The sequence below is a fragment of the Gossypium hirsutum genome, chromosome D09 (assembly GCF_007990345.1).
Source record: "Gossypium hirsutum isolate 1008001.06 chromosome D09, Gossypium_hirsutum_v2.1, whole genome shotgun sequence".
Lineage (NCBI taxonomy): Eukaryota > Viridiplantae > Streptophyta > Magnoliopsida > Malvales > Malvaceae > Gossypium > Gossypium hirsutum.
Genome location: NC_053445.1, coordinates 780,133 through 807,746, shown reverse-complemented (window position 1 = coordinate 807,746; position 27,614 = coordinate 780,133). Strand labels below are relative to the sequence as shown.

General features: G+C 33.4%; 3 protein-coding genes across 15 annotated transcripts; 1 reads left to right on the top strand and 2 right to left on the bottom strand.

The window, feature by feature from the left end:
- Positions 1–896: 896 nt before the first annotated feature.
- On the bottom strand, positions 897–6,330 carry LOC107941124 (sec1 family domain-containing protein MIP3). Of its 6 annotated transcripts, none has more exons than XM_016874649.2 (8): positions 6,166–6,330; positions 5,974–6,026; positions 5,390–5,533; positions 4,720–4,869; positions 4,017–4,523; positions 2,008–3,543; positions 1,841–1,909; positions 897–1,295 (listed from the first exon to the last, which is right to left on the bottom strand). In XM_016874649.2, exons 2-8 carry the CDS (start codon positions 6,019–6,021, stop codon positions 1,167–1,169), a joined length of 2,583 nt encoding a protein of 860 aa, XP_016730138.2. In that variant the 5' UTR covers positions 6,022–6,026; positions 6,166–6,330; the 3' UTR covers positions 897–1,166. The 6 variants fall into 6 exon arrangements, with proteins under 6 accessions (XP_016730138.2, XP_016730140.2, XP_016730139.2 ...); XM_016874651.2 differs by having other exon boundaries at positions 4,828–4,869; positions 6,166–6,328; XM_016874650.2 differs by having other exon boundaries at positions 5,974–6,065; positions 6,166–6,320.
- An 867-nt stretch (positions 6,331–7,197) lies between these two features.
- Positions 7,198–16,417, top strand: LOC107941126 (uncharacterized). 8 transcript variants are annotated; one of them, XM_016874661.2, is made up of 11 exons: positions 7,198–7,589; positions 7,687–7,756; positions 7,922–8,046; positions 8,329–8,437; positions 8,520–8,583; positions 8,673–8,728; positions 9,164–9,271; positions 10,621–10,773; positions 15,522–15,701; positions 15,861–16,071; positions 16,235–16,417. In XM_016874661.2, exons 1-11 carry the CDS (start codon positions 7,381–7,383, stop codon positions 16,294–16,296), a joined length of 1,347 nt encoding a protein of 448 aa, XP_016730150.1. In that variant the 5' UTR covers positions 7,198–7,380; the 3' UTR covers positions 16,297–16,417. The 8 variants fall into 8 exon arrangements, with proteins under 8 accessions (XP_016730150.1, XP_016730148.1, XP_016730149.1 ...); XM_016874659.2 differs by having other exon boundaries at positions 16,232–16,417; XM_016874660.2 differs by having other exon boundaries at positions 7,199–7,589; positions 10,624–10,773; positions 16,232–16,417.
- A 1,440-nt stretch (positions 16,418–17,857) lies between these two features.
- On the bottom strand, positions 17,858–21,992 carry LOC107941127 (DNA repair RAD52-like protein 2, chloroplastic). The gene is made up of 4 exons (XM_016874665.2): positions 21,567–21,992; positions 21,435–21,472; positions 21,270–21,361; positions 17,858–18,112 (listed from the first exon to the last, which is right to left on the bottom strand). Exons 1-4 carry the CDS (start codon positions 21,923–21,925, stop codon positions 17,972–17,974), a joined length of 630 nt encoding a protein of 209 aa, XP_016730154.2. The 5' UTR covers positions 21,926–21,992; the 3' UTR covers positions 17,858–17,971.
- Positions 21,993–27,614: the final 5,622 nt, after the last annotated feature.

Below are 27,614 nucleotides of genomic sequence, written 5' to 3'. Positions count from 1 at the left end.
AATCCATTTACTATTTATAAATAATAAAATATAAAAAATAATTATATCAATATTTATATAATTAAATTTAAATAAAAATACTTTTTATTATTTTTAAACAATAAAATGGACATTTTAGAGAGCCTGGATGGGTCGAGCTCAAATTTTTTTGGAAACCAAGTTATAACCTAGTCCAGCCATGTTCATGAACATATCTACTTATTAACCAAATGAACCTTAAACCCTTACCAACTTCTAACAATTCTAACAATTCTAACTTCAAACACTTCCAATTAAACTTGATCATGAGCTAAGCCATTTGACCAGATTCGAAGACCTACTCGAAAAGTAGGAGAGTTTGAGTAAAAATATAAACCCAAAAACTGAGCTTGAATAAAAAATAAAACTCATTTTCTAAACACTTACAATTTATCTAACCAATAACATTTTATTCCTACTATCATTTTTTGTTGTTTTACTACTATTTTGCTATTATATTGCTACTATTTCGTTGTTATTATTTGAATATTGTATAACTCTTACTTTATTATTTATTTTGCTTCTATTTTGGAAGCATCTGCTTGATAAGTTACAACTATATTAGTGTTATTAAGTATAGATATTTTTTTAATGTATTTTCAATTTATTGAGAAACATTTATTTTAATGTTTTTAATGAATTTGATGTATTATATTTTTAAAATTTAATTTTATATAAAAATAATATAAAAATTAACACAAATGGGTCGAGTCCGACTCGAGTTTAGCTTTTTTATCTAAGCTAGGCTTAGACAAAATTTTAAGCCAATTTTTCAGGCCAAGCTCAAACTTAAGAAACAGACCTAATATTTGACATCAACCCAACCCAACCCAACCCATAATCAAGTCTACTTCAGGCCATCATATAAACTTTGTGGATAAACAAAACTTTGTTCAATGATCTATGGTCAGCAAATGCATTTACACGCTTTTATCAAAAAGCAGAAGACAACTTACCATGTTGGTTGAGTGCCAATTTCCCTATCGTCAACGGTAACCATTGAGTATGAATAAACATATCAAAAACTATAAACACCTGAACCAATACATTATGACACAGGTATCAAACAAACATCAAGTTCTAACTTAATTCTTTAACCATGTATTCTTTCTTTGCGGTAACATTAGTGTATGTTAGAGAGAGAGAAGTCAAATGTAACTAGATTCTCCCAATAGCAAATCAAGCATGTCATCAGGAGTTAGAAAAGTGGTTCCACCAAGAACTAATTCGATATCAGGTCTTCCACTTTCTGATAATGCCTCTTGTGCTTCTTGTACCTTGCCACAATGAACAACAAAAGAATGTTTCATAGTTATTTGGGTTGAAAAAAGAAACTGAAGATTTAGAGTCATCTTGCTAGTCAAGCCGTATAAACATGGGAATACTTATTTGTACCAAAAAAGGTAACACTTAAGGTGAGATCTTATTATAATGGGATCTTGTGAGATCCTTTTTAAATCAACGACTAAAAGATAGAAATGAGGAATCTATAGCCATTTGATCAAGCCATGTCAGAAACTAGGAAATTGTGTTGGTCTCCTGAAACCTATTAAATCGGTTATTGAATATGTTGCTTTTCTCTAAAAATCAATTTCTTTCCTTCTTTAGATGTTTCTCAATGCAAATCCTACATGGCACGTTCAACGGTGGATTGATTTTCTTTTCCTATTTATTTCAATCGTTGATTTAAAAGGATCCCACTGTAATGGGATCTTTAGACAGATGCCACCCAAAATAAACACAGTTTAAGCAACAGAGATTTCCAAAGGAAGAAAAAGGCAAAAGAGAAGGAAATGCTGTAGAAGATGAAAGAAATTCAGACCTCAACACCGTTAATGCCTCCAACAACAAAAACCAGAATGAGATTTTGGTCTGCTAAACTTGGTTTAGCCTGTAGTATTTTTGAAAACGAAGTTGGTCACGTTAAAACTATTAACATATATAGTGCAGGCAATTTAAGAAAAATCTGTGGAAACTAATTAAAGTTACCTGTCCAAGACCAAATCTTCCAAACCCACTTTTAAACAGTCGACCTACTGTAGATGAATGGTACTCTAATCCTGGTACATCAAACTTGCCCAAAATCTTTGTTAGAAGCTTATAAAGTAATCCTTTATTTGCATAAGGATCGCTACTCAAATTGCTTTCCAAACCCAATGGCCCTTTCTTGCTCTTTAAACTAGATAACTTATGAAGATATTTGAAAAGGTTGTCCACTCTATCGCGCAACTCCAACTTAAGCTGCATGTCATCATATTCTTGCTCTTTATTATCATTCTCTTCATCTTCATCTTCATCTCCCCATTTACCCCACTGATCATCATCAAAATCATCAATGTTCAATTCATCTGTTGATGTTTCTTTGGTTACATCTGATTTAGTTTTGTTTAAATTGGCCTCAAGTTCTTGCGTTAGACCATGAAGAAACTTCAACCTAGCTACCGATGGGTTTTCAAGTATAGCATCCAAAATAGCTTCTTTAAGAAAGTGCTCCTCTTGCCAAGAAAAAGGGCCACCGGATCCAGAAGTTGGGAAGTTTTCGCCAGCCAATATATAACCAGTAATTGTGAGGAGCAAAGCATCTTGAAAAGAAAGTAGCCCTTGTGAGAGTTCCTTTTTCCCACTCTTTTTGCCATCTGATCCTGCAAAAGCACTCTTATTGATTAGATCACTTATTTGGGCAGCAAGACTTTGGCTCGTATCCCCAGCATTAACACTCAATATTTTCTCTGCACTGATAAATGCATCCCATCTGGCACTACATGATTCATCAAGGGCACGTAAAGTAGCTGATGCTAACTGGATAATTCCTCTGTTTCTTATTAAGGATGATTGGCTTTTGGTTAATGCTTTAATCATGGTTTTTAATTCTAATTTTGAAGCAAAACCAGGGCGAGTTTTCACATCAGTAGTCATATTCTCTCGACGTAGAGTTTCCTGAAGCCACTTCTTCACCAGAATAGCCCCATCTTTTGTCTTCCTATCTAGTATTGCTTCCAAATATGGTGTTCCTTTGAATGTTTCGGTAGAGACTAAGGACCCCTGTAATAGCTCAGCAGGAAAAAACTTCTCATCACTAGCTTTCTTGCTGAGACTAATCAAATCTACCATTTCTGAAGCAGAGTTATAGGAATCCCACCCACAGCGAAAAGCTTCAATGCCATTTGAAAGACCAGAATCATCTATTTCAAAATCTTCTTTGGTTAAAACTTCTCCAATTGGTATCTGAACCTCGAGGGAAGCACGTGCTAGGCTAGAAGGACCAGGTTTAAGCTGGGCCTGTGAGCATTTGATACTTGCAGAGGATGATGTTCTTTCCTTACGAGGTAGAGCTGAAAAGATACGATCTAAAAGTGAATCTCCATGACAGCATGGAGTAAGAAGGTCAAGGGTACGGTCAATAAGTAATAACCCCACCGTCCGTTTTCGACGCCCTACATCATAGAGACTTGACATGTCTGTCAAAATCTTCCCAATTGTTTTTGACAGATCACCAAGGGAAAAAATTTCCATTTTCAAGTCCATCTACATGTTTTAAAAGAAGACACAATGGTCATGATTCTGAAAAACAGCATGGCAAGCAATAGTGCAATGTAACAATTGCAGGAGATAGAAGAACAAAGTAAATGTATGGTGAAAAGGATTTTATATATTAAACGATAGTGCAATACAACAAATTACAGGACATAGTAGAAGAACAAGCTGCATGTATGCTATGAAAGATTTTATATGATCTTTCTTGTTCTTAAAAGTTCCATCCATTTCAAACCAAATGTTTAAGAGTTTGCCACAGGAAATAAAAGTAATTCCACGGGCTTCATTATACAGCTTTCACAAATATCTGCACTTTGAGTGGTTTCTACACTAAGCTAACATTTAGAAGATATGAAAGTATCTGAAGATAAACATATTCAGATCAATGGGACTTGAAAAATATATATATACATAATGTTACACAAAAGTAAATTTTGGGTTTAAGGCTGCAAAGAGCTTCTTACCTTGGCAGCCAAATGATACAGAAAATGAGCAGTAAGGGTTGCAGCAGGAGGAACCTCATCAACATCAGATGGCAATCCGGTACTCAAGGAAGGCAACCCAGCACTAATGGAATCCTCGTGTTCAGATGATAAGCATGCTTCAGCTATAGATCCCTCAGAAGGTAAGACAAACACTCTAGGTGAAATGGGGGATAAGATCATGGGGAAGTGATGGACAGAAACAATGGGTTTTTGTCCCAAATCTACCATTCCCTGTCTTGGACTATCCCCATATTGATTTTTTCCAGCAGAACTAGCCTCAAGGGAAGGAACATCTTCATTGGAGGTGAACCTGGACCATCCTTCATCTTCAAGGGTCAAATTTCCTTTCGTATTACTATCAACCAACTGACCAGACTTTAAATCAGAATTTTCAATAAGCTCCTCATAATCTTGGAGAAGCAAGGATTGATACTCATGGAATGCATCAGGTCCAAGAGGTGAATCAGGATATGTTGAATGAGCTACCTAGATTAGCGACATTCAAAAAGCATCAAACACAATGAACCCAAGAGATAAAGAGATAATAGTGTATTAAGTAAACACAAAAAGAAGAATCTGAAACATATAAAAAGCATGGCACAAGATTCCATCAATTGCATCTTTGCAAACTTCAATTTAGTAACCACCTAGTAGTTGAAAATGTCCAAAAAAAAGGAACTACCTCTGAGATAGATGTAAATATCGTAAAACAATGACCTCCTTTATGCATGCTCAGGCAACGTAGTATAAAACGGTGTGCATCACTTAATAAACGAGAAGTCATAATTACAATTTTCCTTGCTGATTCAAAACTTCCATTCCAGTCAGCTACCTAGAGGAGAAAGGCACGTAGCAAATGAGAATTGAAATGAATATGATCAAGGGAAATCTTATAAACATTTCCTAGTAAAACAAACAGGAGTTAATAATTTGCTAGATAACAAATGGGTTCTAGCTGCTGTACATCATTCTGTTCTTCCACCTTTATATATCCGTAGTCTAGGTTTAAAACAGCATGGTGCAGCACAACCAATGGATCTGGTGCACAAATTATATCTACAAAAAGTATTAATTAATGGCAAGAAAAATTATTTAGGGAAAAAAATTGCTAATCAATTTAAAGATAATGATTGGTACAATTATGTTTTGAGGTGTTTCCACATTTTAACATCCTGAAATACATAGCTGTTCACAACATCCTTTCTTTTCTCATATTTGACAGATTTAGACTTACAGCATTCTTTACTTGTTAATAAAATGAAGGAGGGAAACCAGTCTATTTATTTTCAAGTGGACACAAGACAATAAGCATTCAAAAGAGTTTAGGGCTGGAAGTGCCACAACTAGCTTACCGCATCAAGAGCACACATGTTTTCTGAGCTGCAAACTGCACGTGCTCCAAGGTCCAGGAAAAGAGGAAATGCTCCCATAAGCTGGAAACTTTCCGTGCATCCAGCATCTAGGTATACAATTGCCCCTTCGATGTGTTCTGATATCTAAAATGACAACAGAAAGACCATAACATACTTAATCCTGACACAACAGTACAATCCTTTTTCGAATTTAAACCAGATCTATGCATATTTAATGTTACACTTAAAGAAGGTTTTCCTATTAACACCATATGAACAAAAAAGAAAAGCAAGAAGGAAGATTCATTGCCTGATCATTTGCCGTATTAGGCACCAAATATCGGCATAGCAAATAATTCAGATGTAATTTATAGATAAGACAGAGAAAATGCCAACAAAAATCAAGCAGCAACAGAAATTTCTAACGTTGTTTAGTGAAAGTAATACCCATTGTAAGACAATTTTCGATTTCAACCAAGCTTCACGTAGTTGATAATGATAATGAAAATAGAATTTCTTTCAATACACAATTTGATACAAAACGGAGATGCTTAATTCAAAAATAGATTAAATTAAGAACTTACTTGGCGAATCGAATCAAGGCAAGATTTGGTGACATCAATCAAAGCCATCAGATCTTAAACCAAGAGAGAAAATCCGTCAGATAAAAAAGAAGCTGAAATCCAGATAAAATCATTGTTTACAACAGCGACAAACATTGCTGAAATCCAACCGATGAATTTGATTGAAATTAAGGGGTCACTTTTGAACTTTACCTGGAATGAAACGTTGTATAAAGGTTGGGTGTTGGAAAGCATATGATAATGATATGAGTGGCCTGAGCTCCTACAGACTCCTCTCCAAGCTCTGAGCCTCTGCCTCTGCCTCTTGCTACCTATTTTTTCTTTTCTCTCAAATCCTCAATTTTGTCTATTAATTTCGTCATATAATTTTTTTTTATTTCGTCCAGTTAAGTTAATTACTATTAATCTCATAATTTTTTAAATTTTAATAAATTTAGTTTTTAATTTTTATATGTTCTGTTAATTTACTTTTAATTTTAATAATTTATTAATAAATTTTCAAAAATTTATAAATAATTTCCATGAAATTCAATATATATAAATTCAGATTTATTAAAATCTATTATAAAATTTAAAAATATTAAAAAATTATTTAAAGTACTTAAATTGTTAAATTTTAATATATTGTCATGCCCTTTTTAATTTTCTTTTTTTCACTTTATTCTTTCCTCTCTTTTTTTTCTTTTTTAATATTTTTCTTCGCTTTATTCATTAAACATAGCATGTCCATCAGACTCTCCATGTAATGCATTGAAAGTTATCCAACCTACTGTCCAAATACAGCATGAAGTGCCCATGTAACTATGATACCCTCTAAAATGCAGTTAGGTCATTATATCTATAACTTATATTAATAGGAATTAAAATAAGCAATTAATTAGTAGGACTATTAACGTATGAGTTAAATAGTTTATAACATTAATAATGTTATCCATATTAATATTTTTGTGAAAGAAAGTGATTTAGAATACTTTAGAGATATTAATAGGTAATCTAATTTGTTCATTGATTACTACCACTAAGCTGGTACTAATTACTTCAAAAAAGTTTTCAAAGGAAATAAAAAAAAAAAGAAGAAGAAACATAAAGGTGTTCTATCCTTATATACTTAATTTCAAAGAAGAAACATAATTATTCTTATGTTTTTTGGCATTATTATTATTTTATAACATTTTACCATATTTTTATTATAAAGAACCCCAAGCCTACGTGACCAAAGCGCACTTGCATGTTTGTTTGGTGGAGCATGGTCTTTGCATCAAAAAATCAAAAGCCAAAGGAGGAGCCTATAGCTTTGCCGCATGCTATGGCATATGGGACAAGGACAAACGTGTTGAAACAAGCAAAGCAATTTCCAAGAGATACATACAACTAGAGACCAGTCTTAACAGGTAAACCCTGAACGATATGGCTAATTGCGTCTTCACTTCTCCATCTCCATTTCAACTTCATACTCACATTAGATCCTTCTCTGAATCTCTTCTCAAGTTTCCTTCACCGCCTGTAATTCGTCCCCGTTTAACTCGAAGAATCTTTTGTAATTACGATGGTTCCAATCGTAACAACCAGACACAGTCCTCTTCAAATTCAGTTCAGCTCTATCGGGATTTTGAGAGGTATAATTATGTCCTTTCTCTTCTTCCAATCCTGGATTTCTTTTATGGCTTCTTAATTTACCTATCGGTTCTTCTCCTGGTGTGTTTATGTTTTCAGATTACTTACCGAGACCGTAAGACAATCGCAAAGTGCTTGGGGTGGTTCAAGCGATTGGAGCCAAGTCGAGGTTTTATCCGATTAGTGTATCATATCATGTTTATTCATTATAGCCCATAAACTGTTCACGATTTTATTAAATTTGCGAAATCAGCTTTTTTTTTTATTAACTCCATCTTCAACAGAATCTCACCTAATTGCTAGCTTATTAATGAGATTACTTTGATGCATACAGGGAGCATGGGTTCTCAAACCCAAAGGCTTAAAACCTAAGTCAGTTATTCATTTTGTTGGTGGTATATTTGTTGGAGCTGCTCCTCAGCTTGCCTATCGTTTGTTTCTGGAGCGCCTTTCGGAAAAGTAAGTCTCTTCTATTGCTAGCCAGTTGCTTGCTTTCAAAAAAATTGATTGAGGGCCTCGAAAATTGACATTGATTGTGTGATAGTAATTGTACTGCCTGTAATTTATTTGTAAACCATTTGGAGTCATTCTTCTTAGCACCCAGTTTGTTGTTGATGATACTATCTTTGATCAGCCTCTTGACCTAAACTGCGATTTAATCTAAATAGAGCTGGACTCTAAACAAGGTTGTCCTACTGAGAAATAAGGGAATTCACCATTTAACCTTTTCCTATTATGAAGGGGCGTTTTGGTGATTGCAACACCATATGCTAGTGGGTTTGATTACTTCTTCATTGCCGATGAAGTACAGTCCAAATTCGACAGGTGTTTACGATTTCTACAAGAAACAGTGAGTTTTTACTAAAATCACCCCTTCATTTTTCTAAATTCATTTATGAATGAAACTGAAAATGTGACTTTAAGCTTCACAGGGGCGTGATCTTCCTACTTTTGGTATTGGCCATTCTTTGGGTTCTGTCATCCACCTTTTGATTGGTATTACTAGATCTTCTATCATAGTCATCCTAAGCTTGTAGCTGATTTCGTTTGCAGTGGGTTTTTTGATTAATGAATTCATTGTACAGGTTCCAGATATGCCATCCCAAGGAGTGGGAATGTGTTAATGGCATTCAACAACCAGGTAGTTCACCATCTTATTGTGCACGTCTAAAATTACTGAAAAATGAGGCAAGTTACATCATATGTGTGATTATGGAAGTTTCTGCATAGTCCTAAATCAAATTAGTCCATCAGAATTATTTCAACTTTCAATTTGCATGTCAAGGAAATTTGCAGGAAACTTAATATTTAAACGTTGCAAAATATTAGTGAAAGGGTCATCTTTTCCTTCTCTTTTGTGACTCTGATCTCAGTTTAAGCAAATAAATGAGATGGATAAGATCACCTTCACTTTGCTTATTTCGTGTGTCCTTTAAGGCAGAAGCAATCAGCTGATCTCATGTTGATATTTTTTTTTAGTCTGCACTTGTCATCTTTTATTCATCCTAAGGTAGCTACCGAATATCTCCTTTTATGAATTGAAATGAGATTGAAAATGTACTTTATACCCTCGCAGGAAGCAAGCTTAGCTCTCTCATGGCTCTCACCTGTTCTTGTTCCAATGGCCCAAAGCATTGGACCATTTCTATCACAGATTGCATCTTCACCCACAATCCGCATGGGGGTATTTTTTTCCTGCATTACATGCAATGATGCAAATAATGTTTTCTAAAGCACTCAACTTGCACTTACTTTTTTTAATAATAACCACAACTTCTAATCTATTGATCAATGTTATATTTTTGTTTATGAGATTTTTAGGATTTTAAAATCATGGATTTCTTGACTACATGCTACTTTAGATAAACATTGTTTCATTTTGAGATTGCCTGTTCCTCCCTTTGAATGCTTTATTTTCTTTTATTTACCAGAATGAATACTTTATTTGTTACCATTGTAACATTGTTCTTTGTTATGACTTCTTTTTTCGATTTTTGATGCTTCAATTCTTCTTATGCTTGACCTATCTGAAAATGTGGTCAAGGAATGAAAATATCAAATCTGGAACTGCAAACATGATTTTACATATCTGACTTGGTGACAAGAGTTTGATCTTTGTGTCACTGAAGAGCCAATGATAAAACCAAGAGAATTGGTTTCACCAATGATGACGGTGGTGAGGATGCCACTGTAGAAGTTCTTGAGGCTCAATGACCTTTTTAACCTTATCTGGTCCTTTGACCATGACAAGTCTTTTTTCACCTTTAGAGAGCTTGTCAGCCTTGGATTTGGCTTAGAATATATCTTATCCTTTTTTATAGTGGAGCTAAGAGTGGGACAGATATGCATTGGATTTAGAAAAACCAAGGATGATCTTTAAGGAAGTGTCTTGGGAAAAACTAGGAATCCACAGTGAATGGACATCGTGAGAGAGAATGAATGAAATTGGAGAAAGATGAAGTTAAAAGGAATGAAAAAAGGATAAAGAAAAAATTGATTAAGAACAGAGAACAAAAGCAGAATTATGGAATATTATAACCAATTATGATGTGACATCATAACTACGTGTTACTGTTTTGCCACAAATTTTCATTTTGGATAATGTGGAAATTTTAGGTTTTGTTACCATTAGATACTTAAATATATATTTGCATGCCATCACATGATACTATCAACGTTCTTATGAAAAATAAAGTGATGGTTAGGATATCACATTGAATATCATTTTAGTAAGTTGCTAACATTTGATTAAACTCTATTTATAAGTGACCTTTTCTTTTACTTGCCATTTTCTGTCCGATTTTGAAGCATGAAAGTTTGATATGAGGAGTGCTTTTCCTTTGTTTTTTCTTATCCGACCTAAAAGGAATGATATTATTGTGTGAAATTTGTGTCTAAAGCATCTTTTTCATTTTCCTCAAATATATCTTCCATTTACAATACTTCATTTTGTTTTTTCTACCTTGAGTATGTTCTTTATATACGGTTCTGTTCTGGAATGAATGACTAAACCCCTTTTACATCAACTACTAGCAGGCTGAGATGACGCTAAAGCAAATAGAAAGCCTTAGTCCTCCCATTATGAAGCAGGTTCTCCCCCTAGTTGAGCAACTTCCTCCCTTGTACATGGACTTAGCCAAGGGAAGAGAAGATTTTTCTCCAAAACCTGAAGAAGCTCAACGACTTGTATGTAAAATCTCCAACTCTTTTATTCCGAGGTTGCTGCATTTGACATTATTGTTTATTCTTGTTTATCATATCTCTCAACCTAGGCAAAGTGTATTGTCTACTTGTTTCGTGCTTTGACCTCATTGTAGATAGTTTTGAGCCATAGCTAGACCTTGTAACACGTGGTTGAGGTTCTTATAAAACCTTTAAAATATTTTCATTTAAAAACTTAATTCTAGACCATCTACTACCCGCAAGTGTATGGGATCATTATCGAGTAATAATTATAGCGAAATACAATTCTGGTGTAAATGGAAGTATTGCAATGATCAAATCCATAGGACGATTGTGAATTACTACAATTTAAGCTTACTTACTAAAACGGAACTCTAATAAACTAATTAGAGCTTCAATTACAAATGTTAGTTCGTTCTTATCTTGGTAACACAATCAACTATATATGAAAAGACATGAATTTAGCTACTTTCTATGATTATCTAAAACTTAACTAGTGTTAAACTAATAATGGATTGAAAACTTGAAACTTGGATGGAAGTATGGTTGATTGGTGATTTAGATTCAATTCATAATTTACTAATTCAGTCTCCATTCTTGTCGATTCACATATTAATGACTATCGAGTTGTAAGGTACCTAGGACTCTATAAAGTTAGAAAAAGAAAGAGAAGAATTAAAAGAGTGAAGTTTGAATTTTCAGCTTGATTATTCCCTCAAGCTAGTTGGATATTTATACTATAGGAAATGTACAAAAAAGAAAAGAAATACTGAAATTACAGTAGAACCCCTAAAATTGAGCCTATAATCACACTAGAATTTACAACATATAATTTCTACTTTTTGCAGCCTATAATCCCTATAATCATGACACTTCCCCTCAAGCTGAAGCATATATATCATATACTCCTAACTTGTTACATATATACAGAATGAGAATCAAATATTACTCTACAATTAAATTATATGGGAAGTTTACTAAGGGAAATCAAGTTGTATGGGCATTTTGGGGCATATAAAACTGACAATAACATAATAGAAGGAAGAGAATGAATTTCTCCTTACTCTTTGATGACTGTTTAAGATCCATTAGCTAAGGTAACTGTAGAAGAGTTAAGAGAAGCAAGAGTAGAGAAAAGGTCTCTATTACCAGAAATGTGATTAAAAGCACCGGAGTTAAGTATCCAAGAGCCATTGAAGGAAGACTATGTTAGGCAAGCAAAGGAATTACCCTGTTGAGAAACAAAACCATTGAAGAAGGAGAATGTTGTTTCGATTCTTGATATTCCAAATATTCATCATAATCTGCCCCTGTTAATGTGACTGATTTAGTTCTTTGAGCTTGGACATTTGGTAGTGGAAGAAGTCTATCTCCTTGAGACTGAGTCATGTGAGCAATGAGGTCGATTATGATGAGTATTGCAAGGAGGTCATCCATGAAGGGCCCAACAAGTGTTGCAAGTGTGACTCCCTATCACAATAAGTGCAATGGGATTTGAATCCTTTGCCCTTCCTCTTTTGATTATCCCCTTGCTGATTAATTTTCTGTATTGCTAACACAAAGCATTCAATCTCAATCTTGTTGGCGGAAATGCAAAGTAGACGAGCAAATGCATCTTCAAAAGTAGGAATGATTGGACTAGCAAGAATTTGATCCTGGACTGTAGCCAAATATGTGCCAAGTCCTATCAGGGATAATACCATGAAGAATTTGTCTCTTTCCTGTTCTTGATCATTAACATTTTCAGAAAGAGACATAAGGTAGTTAAATTCATGTTTTAGAGTTCAAATTAACCCAAATAACTAGTCATATCCTGTTGATTTTGTTTTAAATGGACAAGATTTGACACCCTTTTGTAAATAGGTTGAATATTGTTGGTAATATAGTGTATTAGCCTTGGTTCGAACATTGTAACAAGTTTTGCATGAGTGAAATAAAGTTATTTTGGCTTAAGAGAGTGCCAGAACAAACAACATAATTGTGCATCGATTTTCATCCACACATCTGCATTTTTCTCATCAATTATTTTAGCATCATTCTCTAAATGATCTTTATACCCTTGTCCCATAAACCATAACTCAACAAATGCAGCTCAAAAACATAATTATCAGTACCTTGTAGTTTAACAAAAGTAATAGCAAGAGAACTAGATATGGAGGAGAAAATGGGTTTGATAGAATCTAAAACCTCAGACATGTTTAGCGAAGAAAAAAAAAAGAAGACAAAGTCAAAATGAAAAATAGAGGTACCACTGGAGTTGGATGGGTTGGGTAAGAGGTCTGGAAAAATCGTGTCTAAAAAACAATGACCAGAGGTGGGCTCATGTGTGAAAAGGTTGGGTGTTGTGAGTAGAGAAAAAGAAAAAAAACCTAGTGGCACTTGGATTTACCAACTAGGCTCTGATACTATATAAAATTATTAAAAAAAAGAGTGAAGTCTGAATTTTTTGCTTGATTATTCCCTCAAACTAGATGGATATCTATACAATAGCAAATGCACAAAAAATGAAAAGAAATATTGGAATTGCAGCAGCTATAATCCCTAAAGTTAAGCCTCTATAATTCCTAAAATTTATAATCTCTACCATTTACAGCCTATAATCCCTATAATCATGCCAAATCCTTATAATCATAACACTCTCGCTATCATAAGCTTCCAGCTAAACACCAAATAGCTTCACTCTCTAATTTGATCCTTCTAGGATAATTAAACCTAAATTCTCGTTGAGTTCTCCCTTAAGGCCAGTTCTCTCATGCATTTTGGTTAGTTTTAGCTCTCTCAATACTAAAGTTGGAGGTATTCAATTGATTTAGTTAACTAATGTCAATTTTCGTTTGTTCCCTAGTTCATATAAATTAATGGGTGTCAATCTTTAAATCAATTTTAAGCCCCATCAGTTGAACACATTAATCATGCTTATCAACAAGTATCTCAACCAAATCAACTCAATTACTCATCAACCCTAATCAACCAATAGGAAATTTAGCTCATAATTTTGAAAAACAATTGAAGCAAACATAAATACCATCACTAACAACAATTATTCAAGCTACAAATACAAAAAGGTGTTTAGGAATGCTCATAATCCGAAGTGAAACTCCCTTCTAGCTTGACACTTGAAAATCATCCTTTGTCCAATTGGTTCCCTTCATCAAATGGCTCAAATTCAACTTACAATCCACAAAAACTAGAGAAAACTACTGAAAATTACAAAAGTTTTACGAAATTACAAAGTTCTAATGAAAGTCTAAAGAAAACTAATGAGGAAGTTGAGAGAAAAAAAATTCAGAAACTGCTTTTAACAAACTAATCAGCCTAAGAAATCTAATCTGATCCAGAATAATGGTTTTTATGCTCCAAGGCATGGAAGGATCGAAAAGACTGAAATGCCTCTGCTTAAATCTTCCAAAACCACTGATTTCCTGCTCAAAGGCAGCGTGGCATTGCAACACCAGAACCCGATGTCGCAACCCTGACTGGGCTGTAAGGTGGCGTTTGCTCCCTATTTGACTGTACTTCATGGCCCTGTTTCCAATACCAAAAGCTTGGAATAGAAACTTATTTATGTACAATTATGATATTAACTAAAATTCTAATAAAATGAAATGAGAATGGCCCTAAAATTTGCAAATGGAAAATTAACAGAATCAACTGAAATAGTCCTTTTCTGGTGTCGCAGCACCACAACTTCATCAAATTTTACTCAATTTTAAGCTGAAAGCTACCATAAACACAAAATGCAAACATGGACACAAGTTATGGGGCAACGGGAGGGAAAATATGCGTTTAATAGCAGAGCTTTTCCCTTGTTTCTTGTTCCTCCTATTATATTGATTCACTTAAGCTCATTAAAAAAAAGCATGAAACCTTAGGATTCTTTAGAAAGAGACCCAGATATACCCAGATCTCTATAGGGTTTGACAATATTCTGCTTACCTTTGTTTATTCATCATCTCTTTTAATAGAGATTTCGTATTACAATAATTAAGGAAAGTCATATCAAACTAAATAAAGACATACTCTTTACCTACATAGGCGTCCACAACTGCATCCCTGTTTGAAAAAAAAATGCTTCTTGCTCATTTTTGCTACTCTACTTCATTCTGAATGTTAAGGGCAATGTATATTAACGAGGGAAAGGGTTGATTGGTTGCTAATTCTGGCACTTCAGCCATATGCTTTTGTAGAGAGGCAATGGTTTTTACGTATATGCAACTCTAGAACACTGATGAGAAGCATGTTAAATCTGAAGATAGTTTAGTTAATAAATTTAGGTTAAAATATGTCATAGGTCCCTGTACTCCTCATATATTTGGAATTTAATCTCTATATTTTTATTTTAAGGAATTTAGTCTTTTTACTTTTTAGATTTCAAATTCTGATCCAATTGTTAACACTATTAAATTTTTTCTGCTAAATTAATTGGTATGACATTTTGAAATAAATAAAAAAAATACTCACCTTACGACAATGCAACTAAAAAAATGACATTGTAATAAATCTGAATTTAACAAAATAATTTTAACAATGTTAACAGTTGAACCTGAATTTCAAAATCTAAAAAGTAGGACTAAATTCCTTGAAATAAAAGTATAAGAATTAAATTCCAAATTTACTAAGAGTACAAGGACTTGTGACATATTTTAACCTTAATTTTATTGCAAAGTACTTCAAACTGCAATGTCCTTCGGATATAACCTTAGGCTAAACTTTTACACTTCTGCTTTTTGAGTTTCACATATTTTTTTCAGATAAAGTCATACTATGGCATTTCAAGAAATCTTTTAATAAAGTTCAAGGATGACTCGATTGATGAAACTCCAAAATTGGCTAAGGTGCTAAGTTCAGAGTCAGCCATCAGCTCAATGCTAGACATGTCAATTCGATCATTACCAGGAGATCACGGGCTTCCTCTACAACAAGTAATGCTTGTAATTTACTTTACAATGCCTCTGCATGAATGGATATTACTTCGGATCATTTCAGTATATGAATTTTATAAGACTAATGTGCTTCAGCCTACGCTTGGGATTGCTTTTCTTGCTGGAAACGGCGAGCAGTTTTAGTTATACATATTATTTATATTGCAGGCTCTTCCAGATGTTCCACCTGCAATGGCAGATGCAGTAAATCGTGGAGGTGAGCTTTTGGTGAATCTGAGTGCAGGAACACCATGGGAGACTGTAGCCAAAGAGGTCAGTAATACATTAGGTGTTGAGTCGAGCATTATACGTGCAGAAATTTCAAAGGACATGAACAATCTTGTGGAGGTGATCACTTCTTGGATGGCTTCAAATTCAGGTACAAAACTTTTTAGGCCTTGATACGCGTCCAGCTAAAATCATCAAAGGAACTAGTTTATTTCGATCATACTGCATTGTTTAGATTTGTAGTGTAATATAGAATAGTAGAAGAATATTGCCTCAGATTCATTCCCCTCTTTGACATTTATGTATCATAGCAGGGAGGGATGTCCAGTTTCACACACATATGATTAGCCATGAGCTTCCACCAATTTGTAATTAGCAATGCTTGTGTGTATGTAATATACGGGTGTGTAGTGTTAGTCTGTGTATAGAATTTTCGGCAATGGGATAAACAAGTACAATTTGACAAATTTGTTAATGCATTTGCTTTTAAACTTTAATTCTTAAAGTTCTTTTTACATAGATCAAAACTTAGACATGGTTTTTTGAGTGACCAAAATAAAAGTGACCTAGAAGTTAGATGATCAAAATGAAATTGTGGACATGATTTTTAGTAATGGAATAAATAAGTACAATTTGACAAATTTGTTAATGCATTATTTTAGTTTCTATCGTTTTTTCACTTTAATTATTAAAGTTTTTTTTTTATTACATAGATCAAGACTTAAAAAGGATTTTTTTTTAGTGATCAAAATTATAATGAATTAGGAGTAGGATAGCCAAAATGAAAATGTAAACATAATGTGGACATGATTTTGTGTGTACAATCAGTTGTCGTTAAGGTTTAACGCTTGAGTGACTAAAATAAAAGTGTTCTCTAATGGCAATGACGAAATTGCAATGATTTTTTTTGTGATAAAAATAAAAATGCTCTAAAAATTGAGTGACCAATTGAGTAGTTTACCTTAATTTTTAAATAGATTAGTATTATATGAAATCTATTTTTAAATATTAATTAATTTAAGTTGAAATAAAATAATAAAATTAGATAGTATAACTTCATTAGTTTTAAAATTTTAAAGAGTATTTACGTCGGTCAAAATTTACTTATAGATAAATAAAATACTAGACCTGTTCTAATTTATATAAATAGTGTGAAAAGAATTATAGAAAAACTCTATTTTAACTTATATAAACACTAGACCTGTTTTGGTTGGCTTTTCATTCTTTTTTGCTTTTCTCTTTCATAAGAGTTGTAAAGAAAATTAATAATGAACAATACACATATCTTCATTAGATGATTGTTGTTAGGTGCAAATTCATTGTTGTTGTTTTGTGTGCATAGTGGAGTAGAATTAATCCAAAAGAAAGCACATGGTAATTAACTAGCTATATGCTTCAACTTTATAAAATTTATGAATTTAATCCTTATACTTTAAATTAATTAAATTTAATATTTTTTTAATTTTTGTACTTTTGAATTTTTATTCCTAACAAAAATTTTTGAAATTTTGATCCTAACACATAGTAACAATTAATTCCATTTGATCAAATTCAATTACTAGTCTTTATTATGTGTACAATTGTGAATTTGATTCGTATTCTCCAATTGAATCATTTTAAGTCTCTATAATTTCCAAATTTTAAAATTTCAATTTTAATACAAGTGATAATCGTTAATATATCAACTAGATTTTTAGTGAGTAATATGTAAAAATAATAAACTAACATGACACTAAATATATGATAATAAGTTAGGCACATCAGATTTTGAAAATAGAAAATTTTAATATACTTAACTATTATCGTTTGGTGAGGACTAAAATTTTAAATTTTAAAATTTAAAGTATAGATATTTAATACACAACTTTCGCAACGTACAAGAACTAATAGTAAAATTTAACCTCACATTTCTAAAATAATAAATAACAATTTCAATGTAGGCTAATTTTAAAACCTTCATTTAATTATTAGGCGCATTTGGGTAATTAAAATGTGCTTGAACAGTAAGACTAAAAGCATAGTCCATATTTCCAATATGCTTTTGTGTGTATCTATTGTTTTTCATGATAGAGATATAAACCAAGACCAAATCGAGCACAGGCCCTGCAGAATGCTATTTCCTCTGCTGCGCCAACTGGATCTTCTATGTCAATGTCGCTAAGTGATACTGTCCCTGTTGACTCCCTATGTGCCTTCAAAACCACAGTAAACATAACACATATGTAACAATACCATCACAATACACATAAATAACAATACTATTAGTAAAACTACCATAGAGACTTCCCTACTAGGAATTAGATTATATTTTATCCTTTTTACTATGCTAAATCAAAGAGCAAACTATTAAAAACTGATGTAGTTGACGGAATAGCAAGACAATTCCACATGACATGCCACATGCACCTCACGATGACATACAGGGACCAATTTTTAACAGTAAAAATGGATAAAATTTTTAACAGATTTGATCTGACATACATGGACTAATTTACTATTTTTTTTGTAGAGGAAGCAAAATACAATCTTATTCCTAGTACAAGAGCTTCCATAGTATTTTTACCCAATACAATCACACAAGCAAGCAAAAAGGACAATAACAAACAACAAAAATATGAACATGGAAAATTGGTGCCGCCCACTGGCTACATTCATTTTTCCCTAAATGTTCCACGTATTTGGAGGATCAAACCCCCATATCCAATGTTAGTTGAATATATATACCGCGCACATAATTCAAGGAAAATGAAGTGTGAGAATCTAGTTAATTCCACACCGGTTCTGGCCAGTGCACATTGTTCCGGTAGTAAACCAAAACATTTCAACTTTCTTTTCTGCACCAGTGAAAATATTGGCATATATCGATCACATTGGCTCATTCCACCCAATTCTAGTCATATCAGCCGGAACATTGTGCACCAGCTGGTGCACAAATAAGAAAAAAAAAAGTAAAATTACATATATAAGACAATCTTCTTGTTTAATGTATGAGATCTTTTTTTTTTTCCATGGACTTGTCAAATGATGAATTTTTATCTGTGAGCTTTATTGGAGTATTTTATACAATTGATAAATATTTTATATTTGAAATTTATTTAATTTTTAGTCAATTGATACTTGTAAATTTTTCTAAAAGCATATATGAAATATTTTTCAAAAATATTGATAAATCCAAAACAGAATACCAAAACAGATCAATATTGGTATGTATCAATTCCAGTTGAAAAACAATACGTCCATCGGCACGGTATTGAATACCTTGGTCAGAACATAATTGATAACTACAATGAACATAATTTGGGTTTACTAAGTTCTGAACATCAAAATAGTGAAACAGGTTTTTGACTGGGCTAGCAAAACATCGTATTTTGGTAGCTGTTGCAAAAAATTTGGGAGTGAGACATTAACTAAACAGGATTTAATGACATAACAGGGGGTTTGAATTCTCTTCAGTTTTTCAAAAACTTGGATTATAGAATCACAGTAAATGTATGATAAAGGATTCTTCTAGTTCGAAACACTTCTCCACTGTTATAGCCAGAATTTCTGAACAATCCACACTAATCAAATGCCTTGGGATCCTTCATGAGGTCAGTTAAAAATACTATGGCAGAATCTTCCAAAAAAAGAAAAAAAAAACACTATGGTAGTTTCATTAAAAGCAGCAGCTACTTAAAGAGAAGTGCCTTTATAGTTTTATTAATATTTAGCTTTCAATCTAGGATAATATGGGATTTTGACCCTATGTTGTGATTTTGTACCTTATAACAACAAATATTTGAGGGAAGCTACTATTCAAGGACCATCTTGATATATTGAATTTGAGGCCGGCCAAAGTGAACAGTGGTGTAGGATTTCTGATATGATTCCATGGATATGATACTTTGGCTTCTTTTCCTTGGTGGTAACTTCTAGAAATCACCTAGGACTAAAGCTTAAGAAGCTTACTTGTCAAATGCGACAACAAAGACATAGTTATTACTAATTCAAGCAACGCCAAGGCTAACTTTTATTGAAGCTTAAGAAAAGCTACCGAATTTTTGGCCAATGTCGTTGCAACCCTACTAAAAACCAGCATCTAGTTTCATATGACAGAACTATCATGTGCTCCTAGAAAAGGAAAGGGTCGCTAGTAGTGTTCTATGCTATAAATGATTTTGATTTTCCTCATCAATGATAGTAGGTTTGAGATCTAAATACCTAGTGAATATTGAGATAAAAAAGAATTCTTCAGCATCGTTCCAAAGAAGATAATATAAATTATAAAGAAGATAAAATGATAAAAAAGAGGAAATGGAAAGAAACAAGAAACTAAAAACAGTTTCTATTTTATAGGTTTATAAATTATTTATATGTTCAAAAAAATTCAAAACATAATATTAATTATTTCTTATTTTGTATTTATTTATTAAAACATACATCAAGAGAATGACAAATTTTAATTTACACATCATATGGCATCTGTTATTTCATGGCCATTTTCTAATAGGGATTTAGTTGATATAAAGCATGCCATAAAGTTTGAGACCATTGGTGCTTAATTGAACTACAATTATATTTAGAATTTTACAGTTACAACACAGTTCAGTATCTAAAGTTCCACCTCCCCCCCCCCAAAAAAAAATACTTTAAACTTTTGCTTTCAAGCCAAGTTAATTGATTTTCAATTGGGAGTTGAGTATTTTCCGAGACATCCTACTTCAGATAGTGTAATTGTATGACGTAATCAAAATGCATGGTGTAATCAACCCTTTGTGCGATTAAGGAATTCTATACATGATGCTTATGGTTTCTTCTGTTCTCGGTTGTGCAATGCAATCAAGGAACCAAAGGAATGAAGCTTAGGGATCATTCGTTTTTTATTTCCCTTTTGCTTTATACAAATTAAGCTATTTATTTAAGAATGAAAGATTATTGTTTTCAGTTTTCCCAAAAGCTAGTCCCGTTAGCTGTCATGGATCATTCTCACTAAGCCCCGATATACAAATATATATATATCTATGAGAATCCCCTACAAGCCCCACAGTCCCTATCAGGCCATTGGATCATTCATATGAATAATATACTCAGCATCATCTCATCTAACAATAAATCTGAAAACATGGAACTAACATCGAATAGAAAACCTTAATGATTGTAGGCAACTCAGTCAAGATAGCTCCTTCCTATGAAATATATTATTTTTAGTTTATATTTCCCAATTAACTTAAAGGTGAGGCCAAATGTTCCTAGAAAAATGGGGACAAAAAGGAAGTAGAATGTAATATTGTTAGGTGTTTATGGTAAGGATGATGTTTTTATCATATAATTATAGGATAAAGAAGTAAAAGTGAGGAGAAGAAAGCATACTTCTCCATCAGATCCTCGAATAGTGAGTCGATATACAACAGTGATAGTTCCATTCTCAGAGAATATAACATCACGTACTTCTCCACACCATCCTGTGAGAAATACTGAATCAGGTTTGCAATTCAAGGAGGATATACAAAAGGAAATCAAAGGAAAAGGGCAAACCAGGGGCGTAGAAGCTCAACATGCGATTGGCATGGTACCTGAGGCAATCAAACAAGACCAGGTCAGATCAGATCGACTGATTTATTAGTAATAAGATTCCGAAATTCAAACATAAAAATTTAGTGGCAGTACCAAGGGAGAAAAGTGGAAGAAGAATCAGAAGGAGGCTTGACGATGTTATCAGGGATTCGCTTGTTGAGATCGCGAAGGATTTCAACTAGAGGACGAGTGATGTACGAAGAGTTTGATGCCGAAAACGACTTGTTGAGTGGCACAACGTAGTTTGAATTAGGGACACCCTTTTTAGCATCGCTGCTACCATTATTGCTGCTTCTGCTGTTGCAATGGACAAGGCCGATGAATCGCGATCTCTCCCAGCTCTCGCCCCCAATTACCAACCGCCGCCCATTCCTATTGTTACTATCCAACACTAGCTGCGGAGACCACCGTGAGAGGAAGACGCCGCCGCCGATTCGCAATTGTATTGCCATTTTTTCCAATGGATTTCCAAGCTCGTTTAGTCAAATCCTTACTGCCCTATTTTTTTTATTTATTTATTCCCTTTGCTTACTTGTTCTACTTAGAAATGGCAACTGGGTGGGGGTGGGTGGGGGTGGGTGGGCTGGGCGGGGCGGGGCGGTTTTGCCCCGTAATCCCCTACATCTCAACCTAATCCAATTTTGGTTTAATTCCAAATTAATAGGGTTAATGTGCAAATTAGCCCTTATACTTTGGATAGTAATTGAATTTTGCCACCATATTTTTATTAATATTTGTTAAAAGGTAAATTTATCACTTTCCTTTTAACTCTATATTGAATTTTGCCATTTCACTTTTATTTGATTGAATTTTGAAACTAAAGAATTTTACTATTCAATTTTAAATTAAATTAAATTAAGTTAAATTTAATAAAAAATATTTTATTTAAATAATTAAAAATAAATAATTAACATAATATTAAATATAAATAAAAATTTTATTTATAAAAGTTAAAATAAAGTATTTTAAAAAAAATTCAAGTCTTCTTCATTAAATAAAAAATCCAAGTTAATTTATAAATTTTAATAATTTTATAAATTAACTTAATGTTGACTATTAAAATATGAAATAATATTTTTTCATTATTTTTTAATGTCATTAAGTTTTGTTTTCAAATAAAAGTTTGTGGAAAAATTAATTAAAATTCAAAATTTAGTAATTAAATTTTTTTGGTAAAGAAAAACAAATATAAAAAGCTAACTACACGAGTTCTTTGAACAAGACTATCATATGCTTGAGCAATAGAAATGCCAGCACCTCTCTTAGAATCACCTTAAATATCTTCAGGCCATTGTTTGTACCAAAGGTCATCTTGGCTAGACAGTCAACAACTTTATTATGGTCTCTAGGAAAATGTTGTATGACCTAAAGTTCTGCATTCACTAGAAGAAGATGGACACGTCTAATAAGAACAAAATTCGAGCTTGTCAAGGAAGAATCCTGAATGATCTTGACTGCTTCCAAGTTCTCTGTTTGAATCATCACACCCGCATATTGCCTGTCGTGAATGAGGGTCAATCCATCAAGAATACCCCACAATTCAGCATCAAGAATTGAGCAGTTGCCCAAATGTCTGTTGTACCTCATAATCTACTCCCCATTTCTGTTTCTTATGACTCTTCCCGCTGCAGCATTACCAGAAGGAATTTGAACCTCTCCATCAGTGCACAGGCTGATCTAATTTTTTGGAACTTGAGTAGTTGAACTTGACTCCTACTATCTAGACACGTCCTCTCTGTGAAAAGAAACAAATTGTTTTGCCCAAATATATGATATTTTAACTATCTCACATGTATTCCATAAGGCACCTTAAAAAAGAAAAAGGTTTTGATTCTTCCAAATTCACTAGATTAGTAAGCCAAATACACAAGACCGGTTTACCTCATCTACTATTGATTTAGCAGGATTCTGCAAGTTAGACTTTAACCACTGAAGAAGGTCACCTGCAAAGAAACACCCATTAATTTTTTCCGGAAGGACATGCGTCCAAATTTCTTTAGCTGCCGGACAATCTCTGAGCACATGCAAAATGTCTTCAGAATGATGACCAGATATACCAAAAAAACTATCATACCCTATACCCCGCTTAACACGCTCTACATTAGTAAGTAAGCGTTGATTCAAGATGAGCAATATGAAAAGTTTGACTCTATGGGGTCCCTAAAATTTCCACGCCTAATTCAACTTCACATCCTTCGTATTCCACGATCTTTCCCAAATGTGCCAACACACGCTTTTGAGAGAGAAAATACCATTCGAAGTACGAGCCCAAATAATCCTATTAGAACCTGTAGATGGATGAGGTGGGGGAATACCCACAATACGTCTAATTATATCTTCTGATAGCCAAAGACGAAAAAGATCCAAATTCTAATATCTCTCATCAATGGTCATATCACTAGGAAGATAGTCTAAATTAATATTAGCAAGGATTGGAACTTGAAAATCAAAGGCCCCATATCCGAGATCCATAGGTCTCTCCAAAAACTAATATTGTTCCATTTCCAACTGACCAAAGCAAACTTTCCCGAATTAGGGGCCATGCATTAGAAATGGCACTCCAAAGAAAGGAACATCTCCCTCAAGAGATATTATCTGGTAAAGCCTCTTTCATACCATATTTGGACCGAAGAACTCGAACCTATAAGGCATCCTGTTTGGAGACTAAGTTATACCCCAACTTCATCATAATTGAGGTATTTTGGTTTCTCAAATGTGTAATGCCAAGCCCTTCACAAGAACGAGGTTGGAAAACAGACTCCTAATTCACCAAAGACATCTTCTGCCTGCTATCAGATTACCCCAATAAATTTCCTGACGATACATTCAATCTCATCATATAACCCCTTAGGGATCATCATGGATTGCATGAAGTAATTAGTAATAGATAGCAAAACTAATTGTGCTAAGGTAACTCTACCAACTAAAGAAAATTTCTTAGCATCCCATCTGTTTAGTTTACTCTGAATCTTGTCAACAATAAAACTCAGGATACTATTTGAAATCATTTCATGAAGAAGAGGTACCCCCCCAAATAGATGCTAATATTATGCACCCTATGAAAACTAAGAATTTCACTCAACTGCATACCAATAACATCATCCGTTCCTTTAGAAAAATAAATATTAGTCTTCCAAGCATTAACCCGGTGACTGGAATACCCATATAACTTTTCTAAAATATCTTTGAGGATCATAGTATGCTGGAGATTTGTGTGACAAAAAATGACAAGATCATTCACAAAGAAAAGATCAGAGAGACTCAAACCAGATCTCGATAAATGAATAGGCCACCAAAGACCACAATCAATTGCTATGAGAATTCTAATGTTAGGTGCTATGCATGACACACACATACACACACATATATATCTGAAGAATGAATGAGTCCTCTAATTTATTCTTTTCATAGAATTGTCATTTTATAACTAAACCCTTGTATTTGCCCAATTGTGGAGTTCTTTAGTTACTGTTTTAAAAACGCATTTGATGTTTTGAAATGTTTTGGCCCATTGAATATGAATATTTAATGTTTCTACCTTGTGCACATCTAATTTAATATTTGAAACTTAAGACCCTGTTTAAAATGTCTTTGAACAATGAAGTCTCGTTGGGTTGTAATGTACCAATCTCGACCCTATTGAAGGGGGTAGATTTGTGGCGCTACAAGCTTTGTCATCATAGATCCACAAACCATTATCACTATTCAAAGTAGTAATATGGTTTTGATTTCTTCTTTGAAGAGTACGATAGTGGAAGAACTTGGTGTTCCGGTCTCCCAAGTTAAGCCACTCGCATCTAGGTTTCTATTTCTAAAGAAGTTCCTCATGGTTGAGAACACTTTCCAATTCTTCCAGGGTTTCCACCTCAGACTATAAGAGCGTACTAGAACCAGAAAACTCCATCCTCCTTTGAATATATGAAAGTTTATTCACCAGGTGTCTTTTACGAGTACCTAAGTGACTGTAAATAGTACTATTCCACTTCTTAAGTTCAACATAAATATTAGAAAGAGAGTCAGTGAGGTTACCATTAAACCCCCACTAATTCTTAATAAAATCCTGAAACTTTGTGTGTTCCAACCAACCAGCTAAAAATCTAAAAGGCCGCTCTTTTAGAATCCTAATATTTGGTCTCACAGACAAGAAAAGTGGTATGTGGTCATATTTAAGCCTTGGAAGATGAGTGACTAAACTATTAAAGAACACATTCAGCTAAGAATCATTTCTAATAGCTCTGTCTAATCTTTCAAAAATCCCAATTCTGCACTAAGTAAAAGATGGGCCTCTAAGGCCCAAATCATCTAAAGCAGTAGAATCCATAAATCCCCCAAAAAAAGACATCTCCTTCCCCTATCTCATCCTCACTATCAGACAAGATAGCATTAAAGTTCTCAATATCAAACCAATGAAAGTTGCCTTGTGGAATAGTAGAAGATAACATTCCCAAAGCACTTTCTATTTCTGTTTGTCGGGACTTCCGTAAACAAAAGCTATAAAGATAGGTTGTGTAACACCTTACAGACGGGCTTGGGAGTTTTGACCATGCAAAGAGAAGGATCGCTAGTGTTAAGCAAAATAGGGGGTTCACCAAGGGTTAGGCGAGCTATAGGTTTGCCAAGATTTATACGAACAGGTGTTCACCAAGAGTTGTGCGAGCTAGGTGTTCGCTAAAAGAGTATCAGCAAGAGTGTTTGCCAATAGCAGTGTATGCCAAAAGTTATGGCAATTGGGTTCGCCAGTTTCACTGCGAGGCAGGTTCACTTATGTGTTGGTGAGCTAGGGGTTTGCCAGTCTATGTGGCGAACAAGATTCGCCAGGTAAATTGCAAACTGGGTTTGCAAGTCAAAGTGCAATACAGTCATATTCAAATTAGGAAAAAGTGATTTAGTGTACCTAGGAATACTAGGTTTAGCGAAAAACTTCATATTTTTATTTCGCTTTTGCAAAACTACTTCATTTGTACCCTCACTAGCTTTATACCTTTGGATATTTGGACTACTGGTCCAAAAACTCCACAAATTTAATTGCACTTGAGCTAGGTCTTTCTATTTTGACCAATTTATTCCATATCTATATTTCTCAATAGATTTATTGAATATCCTCATTTTATTTCATTATTTAAACAATAATATTGCATGTAAAACCATTGTCGACCACTTTTATTATCGGTTCCACATTTTTTCGAATTGACATAACGTATCAAGATTTCTTTATTTTCACTATTTTAATCTTCAGTTTCAGGTATCTAAATCTCTTATGGAGTTTTAGTTATGTTTTGAGTCTCTTCTGGAACACTCCACCTCCACTATATAACCATGTAGAAGAATTTTAATTTTTGGAACCGATCAATCTATTATTTATTCTAACTGATTGTCCTATTGGGACTTTGATTCAAAATATTAGATGGTATATAACACTTGATTATTCTCATTAAGTTTGTAAATACATCTGATAGTTAACTTGTAATAAAGTGAGTTATCCTTTTCGAAATTCAGGTTCAAATTACTCTCTTTAAGGATCTAGATCATGATAACTCATTACAAGTAGTGATTTCATTCAGCTATTATTCCTCTCCCCCTAATATCAAGAAAACTATCAAATCAAAATAGTAATTACGAATCATGTCATAACTGAATCTTCAATACATTTAAAACATATAATAATACAAGGAGACTTGTAATTAATATATATTCCCAACTTTCTTTAAGGATTCACTCATATTTGTGCGTTGCGGTGGAGTAATTGGAACATATACGCACGTACAAAAATGAGAAATATTTAGCTCTTGACTAAAAGCCAATTGTAATTGGAAGTATTTATAACTTATTGGCTTGATGCGTACAACACGTAAATCAACATAACCTCATGTTGAAATAGGAAGTTTAGTTCTCATAAGTAATGGTTTAGACATTAATCAAAGGTGTTCAATCAATAATTTCTCTAAACCATTATGCACATAAATAACAAACTTCTACAGAAGTTTTTCAAACTCAATTAATAAAAAACTGAAATGTAAGCTCATCAGCTTTAGCAATATGAATTGTCTTAATTGCATAATCTAAAATTATTTATTTAAACAAGCAATCTTGCAAACTACATGTTACAAGTTGATGACACATACGCGATTATTTTGTAGATGC